At 38.6% G+C, this 17,976-nt stretch overlaps 1 protein-coding gene across 1 annotated transcript in view; it reads left to right on the top strand.

The window, feature by feature from the left end:
- The window catches only part of cpne7 (copine VII), a 57,760-nt gene extending 40,040 nt beyond the window's left edge, over window positions 1-17,720 (top strand). The window contains exons 12-16 of the mRNA XM_056265828.1: window positions 4,118-4,172; window positions 5,970-6,021; window positions 9,098-9,231; window positions 12,361-12,597; window positions 17,436-17,720. Of these exons, the coding sequence (XP_056121803.1) occupies window positions 4,118-4,172; window positions 5,970-6,021; window positions 9,098-9,231; window positions 12,361-12,597; window positions 17,436-17,576 (619 nt within the window). The 3' untranslated portion in view covers window positions 17,577-17,720. The remainder of the gene's footprint in view (window positions 1-4,117; window positions 4,173-5,969; window positions 6,022-9,097; window positions 9,232-12,360; window positions 12,598-17,435) is intronic.
- Window positions 17,721-17,976: the final 256 nt, after the last annotated feature.

Below are 17,976 nucleotides of genomic sequence, written 5' to 3'. Positions count from 1 at the left end.
TTGTATGTTCATGCATCAACAGCCACGATCTGCTTGAATCAGGCAGTAACATGTGTAGACTATGATGTTTACCATAATTCGGTAACACTTTACAATTAGATAAAAAAGTTTGTAGACAAACTTGAAGTTCTCTTGAAAAAGCCTAACTAGAAAGTTTGAAGTATTTTTAAAAGCTTGACGTTTGAAGGTTTTCAATTGGAAAGTTTTAGTTTAGTAGGCTAAGACAGACTTTATAGGCTATTAAGGAAATGTTATTTTGCCAAAAGAAGAACTTTTATTTTAAGTAAATGTTATTTTTAAATCAGCCTACTTCAGTGTGATATTTAACCATATTATCATGCTTAACAGTAACACTGACAATTTGAATAATTGTAATGCGATGATCAGATATCTAAATCAGAGAATATCATGTTTGGGCGGTTGACGGGTGGATTATTTATTTTTAACAGTGGATTCGGGGGACTCAAAGTGCACCACATTAATGAATTTATTTTTAAAATGTACAAAATTTTCTTCTGGGGGGGGCATGCCCCCGGACCCCCCTAGAAATAGGCTACCGAGATTCATCTACAAAAATACTGTGGGAAAAACAGTAGGCTATATGATGGTCTACGAAAAATAAAAATGTTATTATCTAATTAAAATACATGATCAGGATTTTACCACCTCCGCCTCGTTTTAAGCCAGGAAAAACCCTGCAATATAAAGTACTGAACATCTACATTTCTTTCTTTCTGTTTTATTGCTTTAAAAATAAATAGCATATTAAGCCACTTAACCTGTCAACAAAAGTCTGAAAAAAAAAATGGTATTACACGTCTTGACATTCTGTCCCCCTCACTTTTGAAATGATGGCTACGCCCCTGGATGCACCCCTTGTGACCCAGTTTCACAGAGGCCTATGAGTAAGCTGGATGCTTTTGGGAAGCTGAGAAGGCACTATTTTTTTACTCATTTGTAAAGCAGTTGGCAATGAGGGAAGAAGTCACAGTTGTCGGAACAGCTTGCCTCGCGATCACGGATGTGTGAGTGTTTAGCATGTCAGGCATCATTGTATTATACATATAAATCATGCTGATGGATACAGCACGTCAAAAAATTCATTTGGAGTGTTGAAATATGGCACAGAGTGCTTTGGAGGATTTTATATTTTTATATTTATATTATTAAAGTCCCCCTGTAGTCAATTATTTTATCCCTTAAAACTAATCTTTGATCACCGAAATTACATATTTAACAGTTTTTTTTCCTTGAAAATAGCTTGATAACTCTACACCTTTGCCTCATTTAGTATACGCGGTTCTATGAATATGCAAATTAGCCCCGCCTCCACTCCACGCAGATTGGGATTATTACTGCAGTTATTACTAAAGCTATAAGAAAATCATTTCTTGAAATAAAATAAACATTACATAAAAATAAAAAAAATTATAAAATAAAATACTACAATAACACTGATGCAGATCATCTCTGCGGCTATGTCTCAATTATGGGATGGATAAGTGCTGTGGTTGCTTAGCAACAGGAATGTAAAAAATATTAAATGACCCATAATGACCCATTTCAGCAGACTTGAAATATAACATTAACTCTACTCATGCATGGAAAAACAAATTTGCCTCTTTGACCCACAGAAATCATATTCTGGATTTTCTGCTTTTTGGGTTTTGATGAACTCTTTTGCATTATGTTCAAACTGATTTGCACAAATTTGCATGCATGCCTGCTCATTGGACATCAATTGGAAATTAATGAAATAAAGTGTAACCCAAAGCTATTTTTAAAGTCATACTCTTATGCCATTTGTTTTAAAACATTATAGTTATCATCACAGACTTTGTCAACTTTATTTGTCTGCTGGGCTTGGGTTTAGTAAGTCAGGATAGAGCACATGTAATATTAGTCTCTGTGTTGTCTTCTCACGGCCGTATCTCAGTAATCTCTCCTTTCTTCACTATGGTAAACAAGCCACAGCTCAATAGCTCACATTAACTTGAGCTATGATGTGATTATGGAGATGGAGATTGCATCATGCTAGAGATTAGTGTTCTCCTCTTCATAGATCAGGAGCATTCTCAATAGCCGTCACAGCATGATGTCTTCAGGAAAGCAATCTGAGCCACACACGAGTCCAGGGTTCTGCTCTATCGCAGGAGGGTTTTCCAGACAGAGCGCATCGATGCTCCACATACTCCAGAGTCACGAGATCTGCTGTAAAGGCCCATGTGAAAAAGAAGAACACTTTAGCGGACCTTTAAAAAGAGTTCTTATTATGGACATATGTTAATGTAATGTTTTCAGACACTTAAATGCATGCTAATTGCAATTAAATGAAAATGTATTATTATTTAAAGTTATATTAAATGCACTGGTTGAACTTAAAGTGCTGTTTTAAGTACATCTTTATTACATTATTGTTTCCATTGTCTTTGAAATATGGCTAAAGTGTGCTGAAGTTACTGACAAGCATTTATAGAAAACTGAAATATACTTTAATGCCATTTTTATTGTAACTTGTCATGCATTCAAATATATTTAGTTACTAATTTGTAATGATGAAGTTGCAATTGAGGACATTTAAGATATATTAAACCTTTAATGTAATATCAAGTATAAAGTACTTTAAATGTGCTTTTGTATGATAGTCAACACATTAAAAATAAGTGTACTTAAGTTTATGAAACATGAATATTGCAACTTTTTATTTCACAATTGCATCTATCTCATCTTGCAATTCTGACTTTATTTCTCAGAATTGCTAGATATAAAGTCAGGATTGCGAGATATAAACTCACAACTGCGAGAAATAAGCTTGCAATTCAGACTTTTTAAAATCAGAATTGTGAGATAACTTGCAACTGCAGTTTATAAAGTCACATTCTGAGGAAAAAAAGACTGACTTTTTTTCCTCAGAATTGACAGTTTACATCTGACAATTCTGACTTTATAACACTCAATTGGGATATATATAAAAAAGAATGCGATAAATATCAAATATAAAAAACTTTATATCTCGCAATTGTGAAACAAAAGTCGCAATTACCTTTTTTTTTTTTTTTATTCTGTGGCGGAAACAAGCTTCCATACATGAAATTTCATTAATATTATATTATCTGCAATCAATTATCTACAGTTCTTTGAAAACAAAAACCCTAGTGAAAAATAAATATGCCAAAATGTTAATACATTTAACCCATTTATTTTATGCCAAGTATACTACAAATAAATTAACATATGTACTTATTATACCCATGACATTTTTATTTTGGTGTACAAAATTGGTATACTTAAAGTCTGCTAAATTGGAACAACTAATTTTGTCCTCAATATACTTAAGTATATCTTTCGTTGAACTTCAGCACTATTTCCAGATAACTAAAGTATATTTGATTGTGCTAAAGTGGAACTATTGCAAGTATACTTCACGTACACTTTAAATATCTTGCATTTAAAGACTGATATTATACAGAGATCATACTCAAATTGCAATTCTGAATCCTGTTTGCTATGAATGCCAGCTATGGATAAAAGTTTTGTGCACTCACTTTTTTTTTTTTTTTAGAGAATTCATCCAGAGAATAAATGAAATTGTTGCATTCAAATCAGGTGTCATTGATTGTCCAACATGAGTGGTGACAGCTATCAGAACGGCGCTACCTCATCTAGCTTTCATGAGCGAGTGAAAGACTAGCTGTGTGCCTGGGGTGGTCTTGCTCCTCATGTCTCAGCTCTGTGGTTGTGATCTCATGACACCCTTCCTCACGTCATGTTGAGTGACCAGCTGTGTGAATCTGCTGTCCTGCTGAGTCTGTGTCTTCCCCTCTCACTTTCATTCGAGTCTCTTTCATTCCTTCAACACGATGATCTTACACACACCTCTGCTCTGCCCATAGGCTAGCAGTACACCATGTTCACCCGAGTGCCTTATTGATATTTGAACCTTGTTGAGCTAGTGAGGTATATGTCGATATTAAGCATTGTGTGTGATTATGTGGGTTTTGATGAATAAAATATTTCAGAAAGGACCTAAGCGTTGCACATATGCACATAAAGTGTTGTTTAACTCGTTTATTAGTTGCTGTTTTATTTACTAATGAATGTTTTTATCTGATCACAGTGACAAACGGTTCTCTGCTTTGGGCTTTGGGGCAAGAATTCCACCTAATTATGAGGTAAAAATATATATATTTTTTGTATATTGTATATATTATGTGGTCCCTTGTGAAACAGAAGTGCACTTAAGTGTATTGATTGTGCACTTATAGTGTACTTCACATCTGGAAAGTATATTTTGGAAAAAAGACAATATAACATTAGGGTGCTTAAAGACAAAATGCTTTCTTGACCATGGTAGGTTTATTTTACAATGTCCTTATACGTGTTTAATGTACTTACTACAGTAATAACAGTATATTATGCATAATTACAAGAAACTAAATTACAAATACCCCTTACAAGTACACTTTAGCATAGACTACTTTAAAAAAAGAGTAATTATACTTTAAAAGATACTTAAATGTGAATTGAATATAATGTATTTTGGAGACTTGACTGCAATTAAATAAAAATGTATTATAGTCTAAATGATATCACATGCTTAAGAGTGCTTTTTAAAACACTTAAGTAGGACTGAAGTACATCTAAAAATGTAATTTCGTAATTATTTTTGTATATTTAGTTAAAATGCTGAATACTGAAAGAATTTATGGTTAACTAAAATATTCTTTGATGTAATTTCTATTGAAACTTGTATGTCATATTTAAATATATTTGTAATGATGATGAAGTTGCAATTTCGGTAACACTTTATTTTAAGTTGACGTAGTTACACATTACTACATGTAGTTACTATAGTAATAACACTAAATTATGCATAATTATAAGTAACTAACCCTAAACCAAACCCTAACCCTAACTCTATACATGTAGTTAAAGTCAGTACTTATTTAAGTACAATGTAACTACGTCACCTTAAAATAAAGGGTAACCGCAATTTTTGTACATTTAAAATATAATTACTTTAATGTAATATAAAAGAACACTCTAAAAATACACTAAATAATCAAGTCCTTTACTTACTCTTTAGTTTGTAAGTCAACGCATCAAAATAAGTGCACTTCTATAAAGCATGACAAAAGATTATTAAAACATAATGATTTAAAATGTTTTTAATTTGACATGATCAAAAGTGTACTTAATTGTGTTAAGAAACATAGTCCACGGCCTTTTATTTCATTAATATTATATTATCTGCAAGTGCAGTTTTTGTTATATCCTTGTACTTTTAAAATTTAAAGTACACCGCAAGTGCACATTCAATACAATTAAGTGCACTTCTCTTTCACAAGGAGGGTGTATAATTTTACAAATGTGGAAGTATCTACCATTCTCAGTGTAGGCCGCAGCCTTTATCTCACAAGTCATAACCATTTTTTTATTTTATTTACAGACTCTCTCTCATGAAATACCAACCTTTACAGCAAAATTGGGTTATTCTCACAGAATAATATAAAATCAGAATAATAACAGCTTGTAATAACTTCCCCTTGTTTTGAAAGTAAACTATCACAGGATTTCATTTTATGGTCTGTTTGTTCAGGCAGATTTACAGTCCACTTCAGTTCAGAATGTCATTGTCAACAAAATAAATTCAATTTCAATGAAATTTGTGCTAAGTACTTGAGGGCTTTCACAGTGGTTGTTGATTACAATGGAAAATCTGTAGGGAGGATGCTATTTTGTTTTAGCGTCATCATCATTATCATCGGGTCATTTCATGCATAGTGTTGCAGAAAGTATTCTTCTTAGAAACATGCAAATAAGACCAACAAGCTCTGCATGATTTATTGCTATGTTTTAACAGCAGAAAAACAGTTTTTAACCAGAAACCAGGTGTGTAAAAGCATGCCAAACAAGCTGAAGTTGAATAAACAAAACCTTTCTGTTTGTTTTTCTTCTCCAAACTACAGGTGTCTCATGACTTTGCCATCAATTTCAACCCGGAGGATGATGAATGTGAAGGTAAGAGTGACAGGCACTTTGTATGTTAGTGAGCATCTCATGGGAGCTGAACAGAGACAGATGTGATGTTTCTGAAGCTATTGTCGCAGTTATAGGAAAAGTTCAGTCACGAATCCCCTCATTGACGTTTCAGATTTTATATGACTTTCTTTCTTCCGTGGAACACAAAAGGAGAAATGTTGAGGAATGGCCATTCTTTTCAATAAGGCACTTTAAACATTTCATAAAAGTGGTCCCATTGGACTTGTGCACGACTTTCTCTTGAATCCATCTGATGCCATCTTTGTGTGAGGAACAAGAAAATCTTTCCCTCTGCTGTCACCAGCCATTCAAATATTACGTGCCTTTAAGGCTGAGTAAGTTTGATCTCAATGTTATAGTGACGCCAATGTGACGGGACCGATCGACCGACATCAGACCTGCGTCATGCACCATACCAATCATGGCATGGTAAATCTGTCAGCAGGCACAAGTGTGAATGGATTTCGCCTTTGGCTAAGCCCCACCCCCCTTAGTTACTGTTGCTACGTCCGACAAACAAACTTCATCTGGGCTCTGGTATCAACATGGCTTATGCTGTGACAGCTCTTCCTGCTGAAATTTTATCAAACTTTTATAAAGCAGCAAATAAAGTGTCCGATAGAAGTAGGCAAAAGGGGCTGCAATATATGTTCGAAGGCTATATTCACGACATACAGGTGAAACGCAAGGAACAAGGCATCCAAATAGAGGCAAAAGCATACCGGTCACAGTCAAAAAATGAACCAGCACATATCCTACTAATCGAGACGGAGGCTGGCACTCACAATATCAAGGAGCAACACTGTTCATGCAAGCTGGGTAGGTCTCTATTCACTTCTATAATCGTTATTACAAAGCAAACGGACTACGCGAGTATAACGTTGTATTTTTTAGAAGCGTGTGCTAGACGACACATGTCAGGATTTGACTTCGGTTTGGGAAGGGAAAAAAACGGACACCCCCCTCCAACCTCTCTGGGAAATGTGTATATGTGTTACAAATGCCCCAGGCACAACGTTTAACCATATTTTTGATAAAACTACGACGGTAATAGCCTGCCGAGACCAAAAATATGAGACGCCTGTGTTAAAGTGAATGGAGCGCTGTGAAAAAGTGTCGGACCTCTGTGGGAGCTCGTTCTTGGCTGCGCTGTGATTGGTCAATCTACATTCTAGGGTGTGCCTTAGCCAAAGGCGAATTGCAAGAAAATCTATAGTTTAAAGGTGAAGTATGTAGTTTCTGCAACACTAGTGGCACCTATCGGAATTACAAAAATGTACAACCTTGCAAACACCCCTTCCGCGCCTCTCCCATCTCAAACATCACAAATACAGCTCCTATGGGTGCTTGTGAAGGCATGTCTCAACAGGTAAAAGTAGGCTACTTTCAGTAAAAGTATAGCCTGGTTGACACCAGACCTTTCTCAGTTGTAACTGATAGTGGGTCTGGGGAAGGTTCATTCACAGCCCATTTCCAAAAGTTCACGAATGGAGCAATGGAACAACCACCAACGGACGTCGTTCAAATGCCATTGGGCGCAATTGGATAGACCTAAAACCAATCAGAGCTATCGTCATCGTATAAAAAAAGCCCGCCTCAACGTTTGTGATTGGTGCCTCGATTTGGAAAAATTGGAAATGGGCTTGAATGGGCTCTTGGCCAGACTGACTTGCAGAGCAAATCTCAAATTTGCCAGAAGTTCGTCTGGGTTTTCCCAGGCTAGTAAAAGTACATATTAGGAATACTTTTAGCTGTGTTGCTATGTGTCATTAACATGTATTACATACTTCAACTTTAAGCTGCAAACTTTGTTTGGAAGCTGGTTTCTAGTTAGTCTAAGGCCTTGTCCACACGGACACGGGTATTTTTATAACCGTGACTTTTTTTACGCGGTTCGGCCGTTCGTCCACACGGAAACGCAGCATCAGGTCACTGCAACCGAACATTTTTGAAAACCCCTGCCAGGGTAAGAATTTTCAAAAACGCCGGTTACAGTGTTGTCGTGTAGACAGTAAAACCGGGGTTTTTGCCTTGCGAAGTCAGAGTGTGCGCCGTTATCCGCCGTGTTTGACGTCAGATTGTGCGTCATTATCCGCCTACCGGAACCGGTAATAACTTTTTGTTAGGTTTCTGATTGGCCAACGTGGCTTTACGGTTAGGGTTATATCGCCACCTTCTGGTGTGGCATGCTCTTGACAGCGCTTGATAGCGTGTTTTTGCGTTTGCGTGTGGAAGGTATTTTTTTTTTTAAAACGCAGGAGGAAAAACTAAAATACCCGTGTTTGTGTGGACAACTAGTCATGGTAGATAATCTTGGGCCAGCAACAAAGCAGTTGGTCATACCAGTTCAAGGTGGTTAAGCTGTTTTTTGGACCAACTAATGTCCAGCTGATGACTGGACTGAACCAACCCAATCTCACGGCAATTCGTACGTATTTTACGAGGTGGCTAATTCGTACGAATGACCTACCCCTGACCCCGCCCCTAAACCTATCACTGGGGTTTAGACAAATCGCACAAATTCGTACGAATTAGCCACTTCATACTCACTCGTACGAATTGGTCGTCAGATGGTGTTGACTGAACCAGCTTCCATGTTCTTCTAGCAGGGATTACAAAATTTTAGACTGTTCCTCACGCATATTTTTATAATGCTCATTAACAACTCCGACCCCAGTTACTTTCATAATATGAAAAAGAGCGTACATAATATTGCTCAGCATTTTTGCTTTTGTGTTTCACGGAAGAAGAAAAGACATACGGTTTTGGAACGACATGAGGTTGAGTAAACAATAATCGAATTTAAATTTATGTGTGAAAAATTCCTTTAGCACTCAAAGAGAATGTGTGAAGACTGTGGGAAATGTTGGGCTTGCTTCAGTCCGTTCACATTTCTGCAAAAGATGAAGAGTTCCGACTGATTTGATCCCAAAATCTGTTGCTTTTGCTGCCAATACTTCAGCACTGCTCTCAGAAACCCGCAGAGACCGAGAGAGAAATACAAATAAGCCTCCAGAACAGAAGTGATAGCCGTGTCCCCTCTCTCTCTGATCAGAGATCCAGGGGGTCGTGGAAGCCTACCAAAACTGCCTGCCCAAGATCCAGCTCTACGGTCCCACTAATGTGGCTCCCATCATCAACAGAATAGCTAAACTGGCAGCTGGGAAGGAACCCATCAAAGACGCTTCTGTGAGTATCTTTAAAGTGTCTGTTTATGGTACAGGACTGAAGGTGAAATGCAATAAAAATGAACACTGCAATCACTACAGGAATCATGCAGTCAGGTAATGGTGAAAACACGGTCACGAAAGTGTTGCCATTGGCAATTTACATGGAAGTACTGTAAAATTATTGTAAAAATTATTTGTCAAAATTGTAGATAAAACAAAGAATACTAGAGTACGTTTTGCAAGAAAATACCAGTCTCTCTACTTCAAAATGTCATGTTTCCTTCAATGCATTACTTGCCGAGTCGTAAATACCTGTGAAATTTGTTTGCAAGTGAATTTTCTACACCATTTTGTCCCCGGTGAGGCAGTTTAAAATGGTCAAAGTGTATTTTACTGCATCTGTCTGGATGCATGCATCTTCATTATTTGATGAATTACTAGTGCCATAATCAGTAAAATGTACACAAACATCCTTTTAAAAATTAAATTACATTAAAGGAGTAGTTCACTTTTAAAAAAATTTTTGCTGATAATTTACTCACCCCCATGTCATCCAAGATGTCCATGTCTTTCTTTCTTCAGTCGAAAAGAAATTAAGATTTTTGATGAAAACATTCCAGGATTTTTCTCCATATAATGCACTTTACTGGGCACCAAACTGTCCAAGGTCCAAAAGACAATTTCAGTGCAAACTGCAAACTGTGCAAAGGGCTTTAAACGATTCCAGACGATGAATAAGGGTCTTATCAAGCGAAACGATCGCTCATTTAAAAAATAAATAACAAAGTTTAAGTTTTATAAGCTCAAATGCCCGCCTTGCTCTGTTCTGTGTGACTCTCCTGTTCGAACTCGTTCATCAAAATGAACAAATCTTTTTTCGAGTCATTTGATTCATTTAACGAACGAAATGAACGAATTGACTCGGAAAAAGATTTGTTCATTTTGGACTGAAACTGTCTTTTGGACCTGGAACCGTTTGGTTCCCAGTAAAGTGCATTATATGGAGAAAAATACTGGAATGTTTTCATCAAAAACCTTAATTTCTTTTCGACTGAAGAAAGAAAGACATGGACATCTTGGATGACATGGGGGTGAGTAAATTATCAGCAAAAGTTTTTTTTAAAGTGAACTACTCCTTTAACCACCAGCTTTCTATGGGCAGTAATTAAGGGTGTGGATGACACTTTATTTTACAGTGTCCTTGTTACACGTCGCATGTAGTTACTATCTAGTTAATATCAGTAAAATAAAATACTATAAATTGTGCATAATTGCATTCAAATAACCCTAAGCCAAACCCTAATACTAACCCTACCATATAGTAAGTACATGTAGTGTAATTACACTGTAAAATGGACACCTTAAAATAAACAGGGTGTGCGGTGAAGCTATTTTCTGTATATTTATCTGCCTGTATCCATATTCTAATAAAACCAGATGTGTACAGGGTTTAAACAGTAAACACAATTTTAACTCTATTTTAGATGCAACTATTTTTATTGCATATGTATGCAACATGTCAACTAGCAGTCATTAGAGTATTAGTAGACTGTCTGCTTAATATCTGCTAATTTTGGTCGTATTCAATCACCATTATACCGTACGTTTGGTCTAAAACGCTACTGCTCTCATGTTTTGCCCCAGGACGGCAATTGCAAGTGAATATTTTTGTCATCTTCGCAGAACTGTGATATAAAGAGAGGACAAAATAACATTATCTTTAGCAACAGTGTGAAAGTGAATAGCACATAACAGGCACAAAACCAGTATAAACATAGCTCTCTATCGGTGCAATTTGCGTCACATGACTAAACATGCGTCATCTTTTTCGAATCCTTCAGTTTTCACAGTCCACAAAGATTTTCAAATGTATCCACTGGGACAGCGTTTTCAAAAAGCTCAATTTTGGCAGGATGAAAACGCCGTCTCAGTGTGGACGGACGGCCAAAATGGAGAGAAAATGAGTTTTCAAATGAAAACGTATTAGTGTGGACAAGGCCTTAGTCACACTGGCTTTACACACTCGCCATTGTGCTGAATATTAGATGGTCGTTAAAAAATACAACTTTATCCTTGTGCTTGTTAGGTAATCAGTCTAACGAATATTTTCAGCAATAATATAAGTTCATTAGAGTTCATTATTTGTGCCTTTCTAAATGAGGTATTTGGCTTTGAGTCCCTATAGCAATAATATTGCAGTGTTCATTTCATCATGCAAATTGCAGTGATGGTTTCTACCCTTAGAAGTAAATTTAATGTGATTTAAGGTAAATATTCACGATGAAATATGCAGGTGAAAATCATTTAGTTTCTGGACTAGGTGAAATGTGAATAAAAAAACAGTATTTTTCTCTGAAATGCAGCTCTAAAGTGGTTTAATGAATTTGCCTCTGACTATCCTTTTGTTCGCCCCTTTATGTCATTGGTTTGTGCACATAACCTTAGGAATTTAATCATGATCCAAATAAAACCTTTTAGAGCTGATTATCTTGAGGGCTGTTTTGGTAATTAGCGCAGCTACAATCAATTTAGAATTATATTAAGTCACTTAACATGGCATTTAATGGTCTCAGGTCAAATATTTGCCCTCAAGCTTAGCAATTTCCTATGCTTTGCTCTATTTCATTGCTGTCTTCTACACACTATGTCCTTGTGACGATCTTCATCTATTATTAAACTTAGATCACCCCTTCCCCAAAAGTGATCGTTTTACAGTAAATGAGCTCAGTGAGATCAATGTTCAGAAACCAGGCCATTCATTCAAACTGTAGACTTTGCATGTTGAATGTTGGCCGGACCCCTGGGATGTTCAGGCCAGTAAATATTGCTAATTTTAGCCCAGTGACTGCCTATTTTAGAATGTATCTAATATTCTGTTAATTACTATCAAGGCATTTAAAGGAACAGTTCAAAATTAAAATTCAGTTTTTATTTGGGGGCTTTTTATGCTAAACAAATTGATTTTTTGTTCCACTGAAACTACAAAACAGGTTTAGAACAACATGAGGCTCAGTAAATAATTACAGAATTTAAATGTTTCCATTTTTCATTGAAATTACGAGCTTAATGGATGAGCCTCAGACATGTTTATAACAGTGCATTGTAAAAATGAAATAAAATACCTGATAACAACCCTTTTCTCTGCCAGCTATATCATATCCTGCTGATCCTCACAGACGGGGTGGTAACCGACATGGCCGATACACGGGAGGCCATTGTTCGGGCCTCCTACCAGCCTATGTCCATCATCATAGTGGGAGTGGGAAACGCTGACTTCACGGACATGCAGATCCTCGATGGAGATGATGGAGTCCTGCGCTCACCCAAAGGGGAACCAGTCTTGAGGGACATCGTCCAGTTTGTGCCCTTTAGAGACTTTAAAACGGTCAGTTTTTGTCAGTCACTGGGAATTTGCAAATACATGTGTTATTGTAGATCCTGTATCTCCTGTAGATCCTGCATCTCAGAAAGAGGGTATCTGCGTATCTACAGAATTAAACTTAAAATGTAAAAAAAAATATTTCTTAATTAAAAAAACAAAACAAAACAAAACAAAATTGTAATATAATTTTTAAATGTTTGCAATGAAAAACAAAAACTAAGTAGCATTTATTTTAATCCTCACCCTATCAAAAGTCTTTATGTTAACTAATCAAGACTGTTTCCACCTCAGAGTAAAATATGTTACATAAAAAAAAAAAAAATATTTAAACAAGAAATCACACTGAGATATACTGTACACTCACTGGCCACTATATTAGGTTCACCATGCTAGGACCGGGTTGGACCTAGCCTGGGAAAACCCAGACAACTTCTGGCAAATTTAGATTTGCTCTGAAAGTTAGTCTGGCAAAGAGCTCATTCAAGCCCATTTTCAATCCGTTGAAATCGAGGCACCAATCAGAAACGTTGGGGCGGGCTTTACACGATTACGACAGCGCTGGGATTTTGAAGCAGATTTTGTAGCCTACATTACAAAGATGGATGCCGCCGTCGAACATCACTCGTTCGAATCAGCTTTCGCGTCTGTTTTAAGCGATTTGAACGTTTCCTTTTTGTTAAAAACCGAGCAAAGAACAACACTCGGAGATGTTTCTGACGCTCTGCATACGTCATCTCCTTCATCGCTCTGATTGGTTTTAGGTCTATCCGCGACGTCCGTTGGTGACGCCCCTCTGGAAATGATTTGTCTATGACGCTTTGCCAGACCATAACTCAGTTACAACTGAGAATGGTCTGGTTTTAACCAGGCTAGGTTGGACCCCCCTTTGCCTTCAGAACTGCTTTAATTCTTCGTGGCATAGATTCAACAAGCTGCTGGAAACATTCCTCATGGGAGATTTTGGTCCATGGTTACTTGATATCATCACGCAGTTTCTGCAGATTTGTCGGCTGCAAATCCATGATGTGAATCTCTCGTTCCAACACATCCCAAAGGTGCTCTATTAGATTTAGATCTCGTGAGTTTGGAGGTCATTTTAGTATAATGAACTCACTGTCATGTTCAAGAAACTAGTTTGAGATGATTTGAGCTTTGTGACATAGCACGTAATGCTGCTGGAAGTAGCCATCAGAAGATGGGAACACTGTGGTTATAAAGGGTCTGACTTGGTCAGCAACAATACTGATGTAGGCTGAGGTGTTAAAAGGTATTAAGAGGCCCAAAGTGTGCCCAGAAAATATCCTCCACACCATTACAGCACCAGCAGCCTGAACCGTTGAGACACAACAGGATGGATCCATTAAATCCAGACTCATCAGACCAGGCAACGTATTTCCAGTCTTCTATTGTTCAGTTTTGGTGATCCCGTGTGAATTGTAGCCACAGGTTCCTGTTCTTATCTCACTGGAGTGTCACCGGTGCTCTTCTGCTTCAAGGTTTGATGTGTTGAGCGTTCAGAGATGCTCTTCTGCTTCAAGGTTTGATGTGTTGAGTGTTCAAAGATGCTCTTCTGCTTCAAGGTTTGACGTGTTGAGTGTTCAGAGATGCTCTTCTGCTTCAAGGTTTGACGTGTTGAGCGTTCAGAGATGCTCTTCTGCTTCAAGGTTTGATGTGTTGAGTGTTCAGAGATGCTCTTCTGCTTCAAGGTTTGACATGTTGAGCTTTCAGAGATGCTCTTCTGCTTCAAGGTTTGACATGTTGAGCGTTCAGAGATGCTCTTCTGCTTCAAGGTTTGACGTCTTGAGCGTTCAGAGATGCTCTTCTGCTTCAAGGTTTGACGTGTTGAGTCTTCAGAGATGCTCTTCTGCTTCAAGGTTTGACGTGTTGAGCGTTCAGAGATGCTCTTCTGCTTCAAGGTTTGACGTGTTGAGCGTTCAGAGATGCTCTTCTGCTTCAAGGTTTGACGTGTTGAGCGTTCAGAGATGTTCTTCTGCTTCAAGGTTTGATGTGTTGAGCGTTCAGAGATGCTCTTCTGCTTCAAGGTTTGATGTGTTGAGCGTTCAGAGATGCTCTTCTGCTTTAAGGTTTGACGTGTTGAGCGTTCAGAGATGCTCTTCTGCTTCAAGGTTTGACGTGTTGAGCGTTCAGAGATGCTCTTCTGCTTCAAGGTTTGACGTGTTGAGCGTTCAGAGATGCTCTTCTGCTTCAAGGTTTGACGTGTTGAGTCTTCAGAGATGCTCTTCTGCTTCAAGGTTTGACGTGTTGAGCGTTCAGAGATGCTCTTCTGCTTCAAGGTTTGACGTGTTGAGTCTTCAGAGATGCTCTTCTGCTTCAAGGTTTGACGTGTTGAGCGTTCAGAGATGCTCTTCTGCTTCAAGGTTTGACGTGTTGAGCGTTCAGAGATGCTCTTCTGCTTCAAGGTTTGACGTGTTGAGTCTTCAGAGATGCTCTTCTGCTTCAAGGTTTGACGTGTTGAGTCTTCAGAGATGCTCTTCTGCTTCAAGGTTTGACGTGTTGAGCGTTCAGAGATGCTCTTCTGCTTCAAGGTTTGACGTGTTGAGCGTTCAGAGATGCTCTTCTGCTTCAAGGTTTGACGTGTTGAGTCTTCAGAGATGCTCTTCTGCTTCAAGGTTTGATGTGTTGAGCGTTCAGAGATGCTCTTCTGCTTCAAGATTTGACGTGTTGAGCGTTCAGAGATGCTCTTCTGCTTCAAGGTTTGACGTGTTGAGCGTTCAGAGATGCTCTTCTGCTTCAAGGTTTGACGTGTTGAGTCTTCAGAGATGCTCTTCTGCTTCAAGGTTTGACGTGTTGAGCGTTCAGAGATGCTCTTCTGCTTCAAGGTTTGACGTGTTGAGCGTTCAGAGATGCTCTTCTGCTTCAAGGTTTGACGTGTTGAGTCTTCAGAGATGCTCTTCTGCTTCAAGGTTTGACGTGTTGAGCGTTCAGAGATGCTCTTCTGCTTCAAGGTTTGACGTGTTGAGCGTTCAGAGATGCTCTTCTGCTTCAAGGTTTGACGTGTTGAGCGTTCAGAGATGCTCTTCTGCTTCAAGGTTTGACGTGTTGAGTCTTCAGAGATGCTCTTCTGCTTCAAGGTTTGACGTGTTGAGTCTTCAGAGATGCTCTTCTGCTTCAAGGTTTGACGTGTTGAGCGTTCAGAGATGCTCTTCTGCTTCAAGGTTTGACGTGTTGAGCGTTCAGAGATGCTCTTCTGCTTCAAGGTTTGACGTGTTGAGTCTTCAGAGATGCTCTTCTGCTTCAAGGTTTGATGTGTTGAGCGTTCAGAGATGCTCTTCTGCTTCAAGATTTGACGTGTTGAGCGTTCAGAGATGCTCTTCTGCTTCAAGGTTTGACGTGTTGAGCGTTCAGAGATGCTCTTCTGCTTCAAGGTTTGACGTGTTGAGTCTTCAGAGATGCTCTTCTGCTTCAAGGTTTGATGTGTTGAGCGTTCAGAGATGCTCTTCTGCTTCAAGGTTTGACGTGTTGAGCGTTCAGAGATGCTCTTCTGCTTCAAGGTTTGACGTGTTGAGCGTTCAGAGATGCTCTTCTGCTTCAAGGTTTGACGTGTTGAGCGTTCAGAGATGCTCTTCTGCTTCAAGGTTTGACGTGTTGAGTGTTCAGAGATGCTCTTCTGCTTCAAGGTTTGACGTGTTGAGCGTTCAGAGATGCTCTTCTGCTTCAAGGTTTGATGTGCTGTGTGTTCAGATATGCTCTTCTGCAGACCTCGGTTGTAACGAGTGTTTATTTGAGTTACTGTTGCCTTTCTATAAGCTTGAACCAGTCTGGTCATTCTCCTCTGGCGTCAACAAGGCATTTACACCCACAGAATTGCCGCTCACTGGATATTTTCTCTTTTTCTGAACATTCTCTGTAAACCCTAGAGATGGTTGTGCTTGAAAATCCCTGTAGATCAGCATTTTCTGTAATACTCAGACCAGCCCGTCTGGCACCAACAACCCAGCTACGTTCAAAGTCACTTAAATAACATTTCTTCTCCATTCTGATGCTCAGTTTGAACTTCAGCAGACTACATGCCTAAATACATGGAGTTGCTGTCATGTGTTTGGCTGATTATATATTTGCATTAATGAGCAGTTGAACAGGTGTACCTAAGAAAGTGGCCAGTGAAATTATATGTGCAAGTGTGAGATGTAATGTTGCATATTCTGAGAAATAAAGTCATGATTAAACCATAAAACCAAACCCTAATCCTAACCCCATAGTATACATATTGTTACAATAAAATTACTCAGTAGCCTATTGTACAATTACACTGTAACAAGGACACCTTAAAATAAAGTGTAGTCGTGCCTTGCAATATAACATGAACAAAATTTTTGTAAGTACGTTAAAGAAACCTAATACAAAATGTGACCAATACAATTATAGGTTATAGTTTTTAAGGCCTTTGCAGACAAATTGTAATATTTTTTATGGCCTTAAGATTTGAAAACTAAAAGGAGCAACGGATGCCTTGCATAAATGATGTGGTGCTTTGGTGAATGATGCAGGCAGCGAGGCGAACCAGCATATGCCAGTGTTGCAGAAATATCTCTTAGAGCTCCACAGTTTTCTCCACAAGAGCGGTTTGTTCCCTCCGCGCATGTAAACACCCAGAAAAAAACAAAAAAACAATAATTTTAGAGAAGCGAGGATTAAAAATGTGTAAATACTCTCAACAGCCTGCTGCTTGGCTCTCCACCAAACAATTTAAATCGCAATTTGTACTTTCCTCATCCCTTTGTTTGGACACAACTTACCATGAATGTGGTTGATTTGCTCTTTTTCACTATTGTTAATGTTTTTCCCTCTCACTGAGGCCAATAAAAGTGTAACTTTTGCAGGCTTCACCAGCTGCACTGGCAAAGTGTGTCCTAGCGGAGGTGCCTAAACAGGTAGTGGAGTACTTCAGTCACAAGGCCATACCACCCATAAACCCAGTGATGAATTCAAACCCCAACTCCATCGCCAACACACCTGAATAACACTCAAACCTCTGGTCAAGCCCTCTACTCCTCAACGGTCCAGCAAAGAGAGTGAGAGCTGGGACAGGCCTGCTCTGCCACAACACACAGTACATTGACTACATTTTGTTCATTCATAAGGTGTTTACACACGACTGACGGTTTGGATCTCGGTGGCCTGTCTTACCCGTGACACCATGACTGCTCCCTCAGCATGCAAACTGGAGTACATTGCATTCCCATCAGCACCACAGGCCTTCTGATCCCCGCTGACTCTTTACAACTGCACAAGGCCACTTCTGCATTCTGCTGTTTTGTACGCCCTTCAGAGCTTTCCAAGACTTTGCTCTCACTGCCTGCGGGCTCCTTTCATTTCTGGACTCCTGGAGAACTGGAACAGAACTGGCCACAATCATACAAT

The sequence above is a fragment of the Rhinichthys klamathensis genome, unplaced genomic scaffold, assembly GCF_029890125.1.
Source record: "Rhinichthys klamathensis goyatoka isolate OS25496 unplaced genomic scaffold, OSU_Roscu_1.1 h1tg000240l_1, whole genome shotgun sequence".
Lineage (NCBI taxonomy): Eukaryota > Metazoa > Chordata > Actinopteri > Cypriniformes > Leuciscidae > Rhinichthys > Rhinichthys klamathensis.
This window is presented reverse-complemented; position numbering and strand designations above follow the sequence as displayed.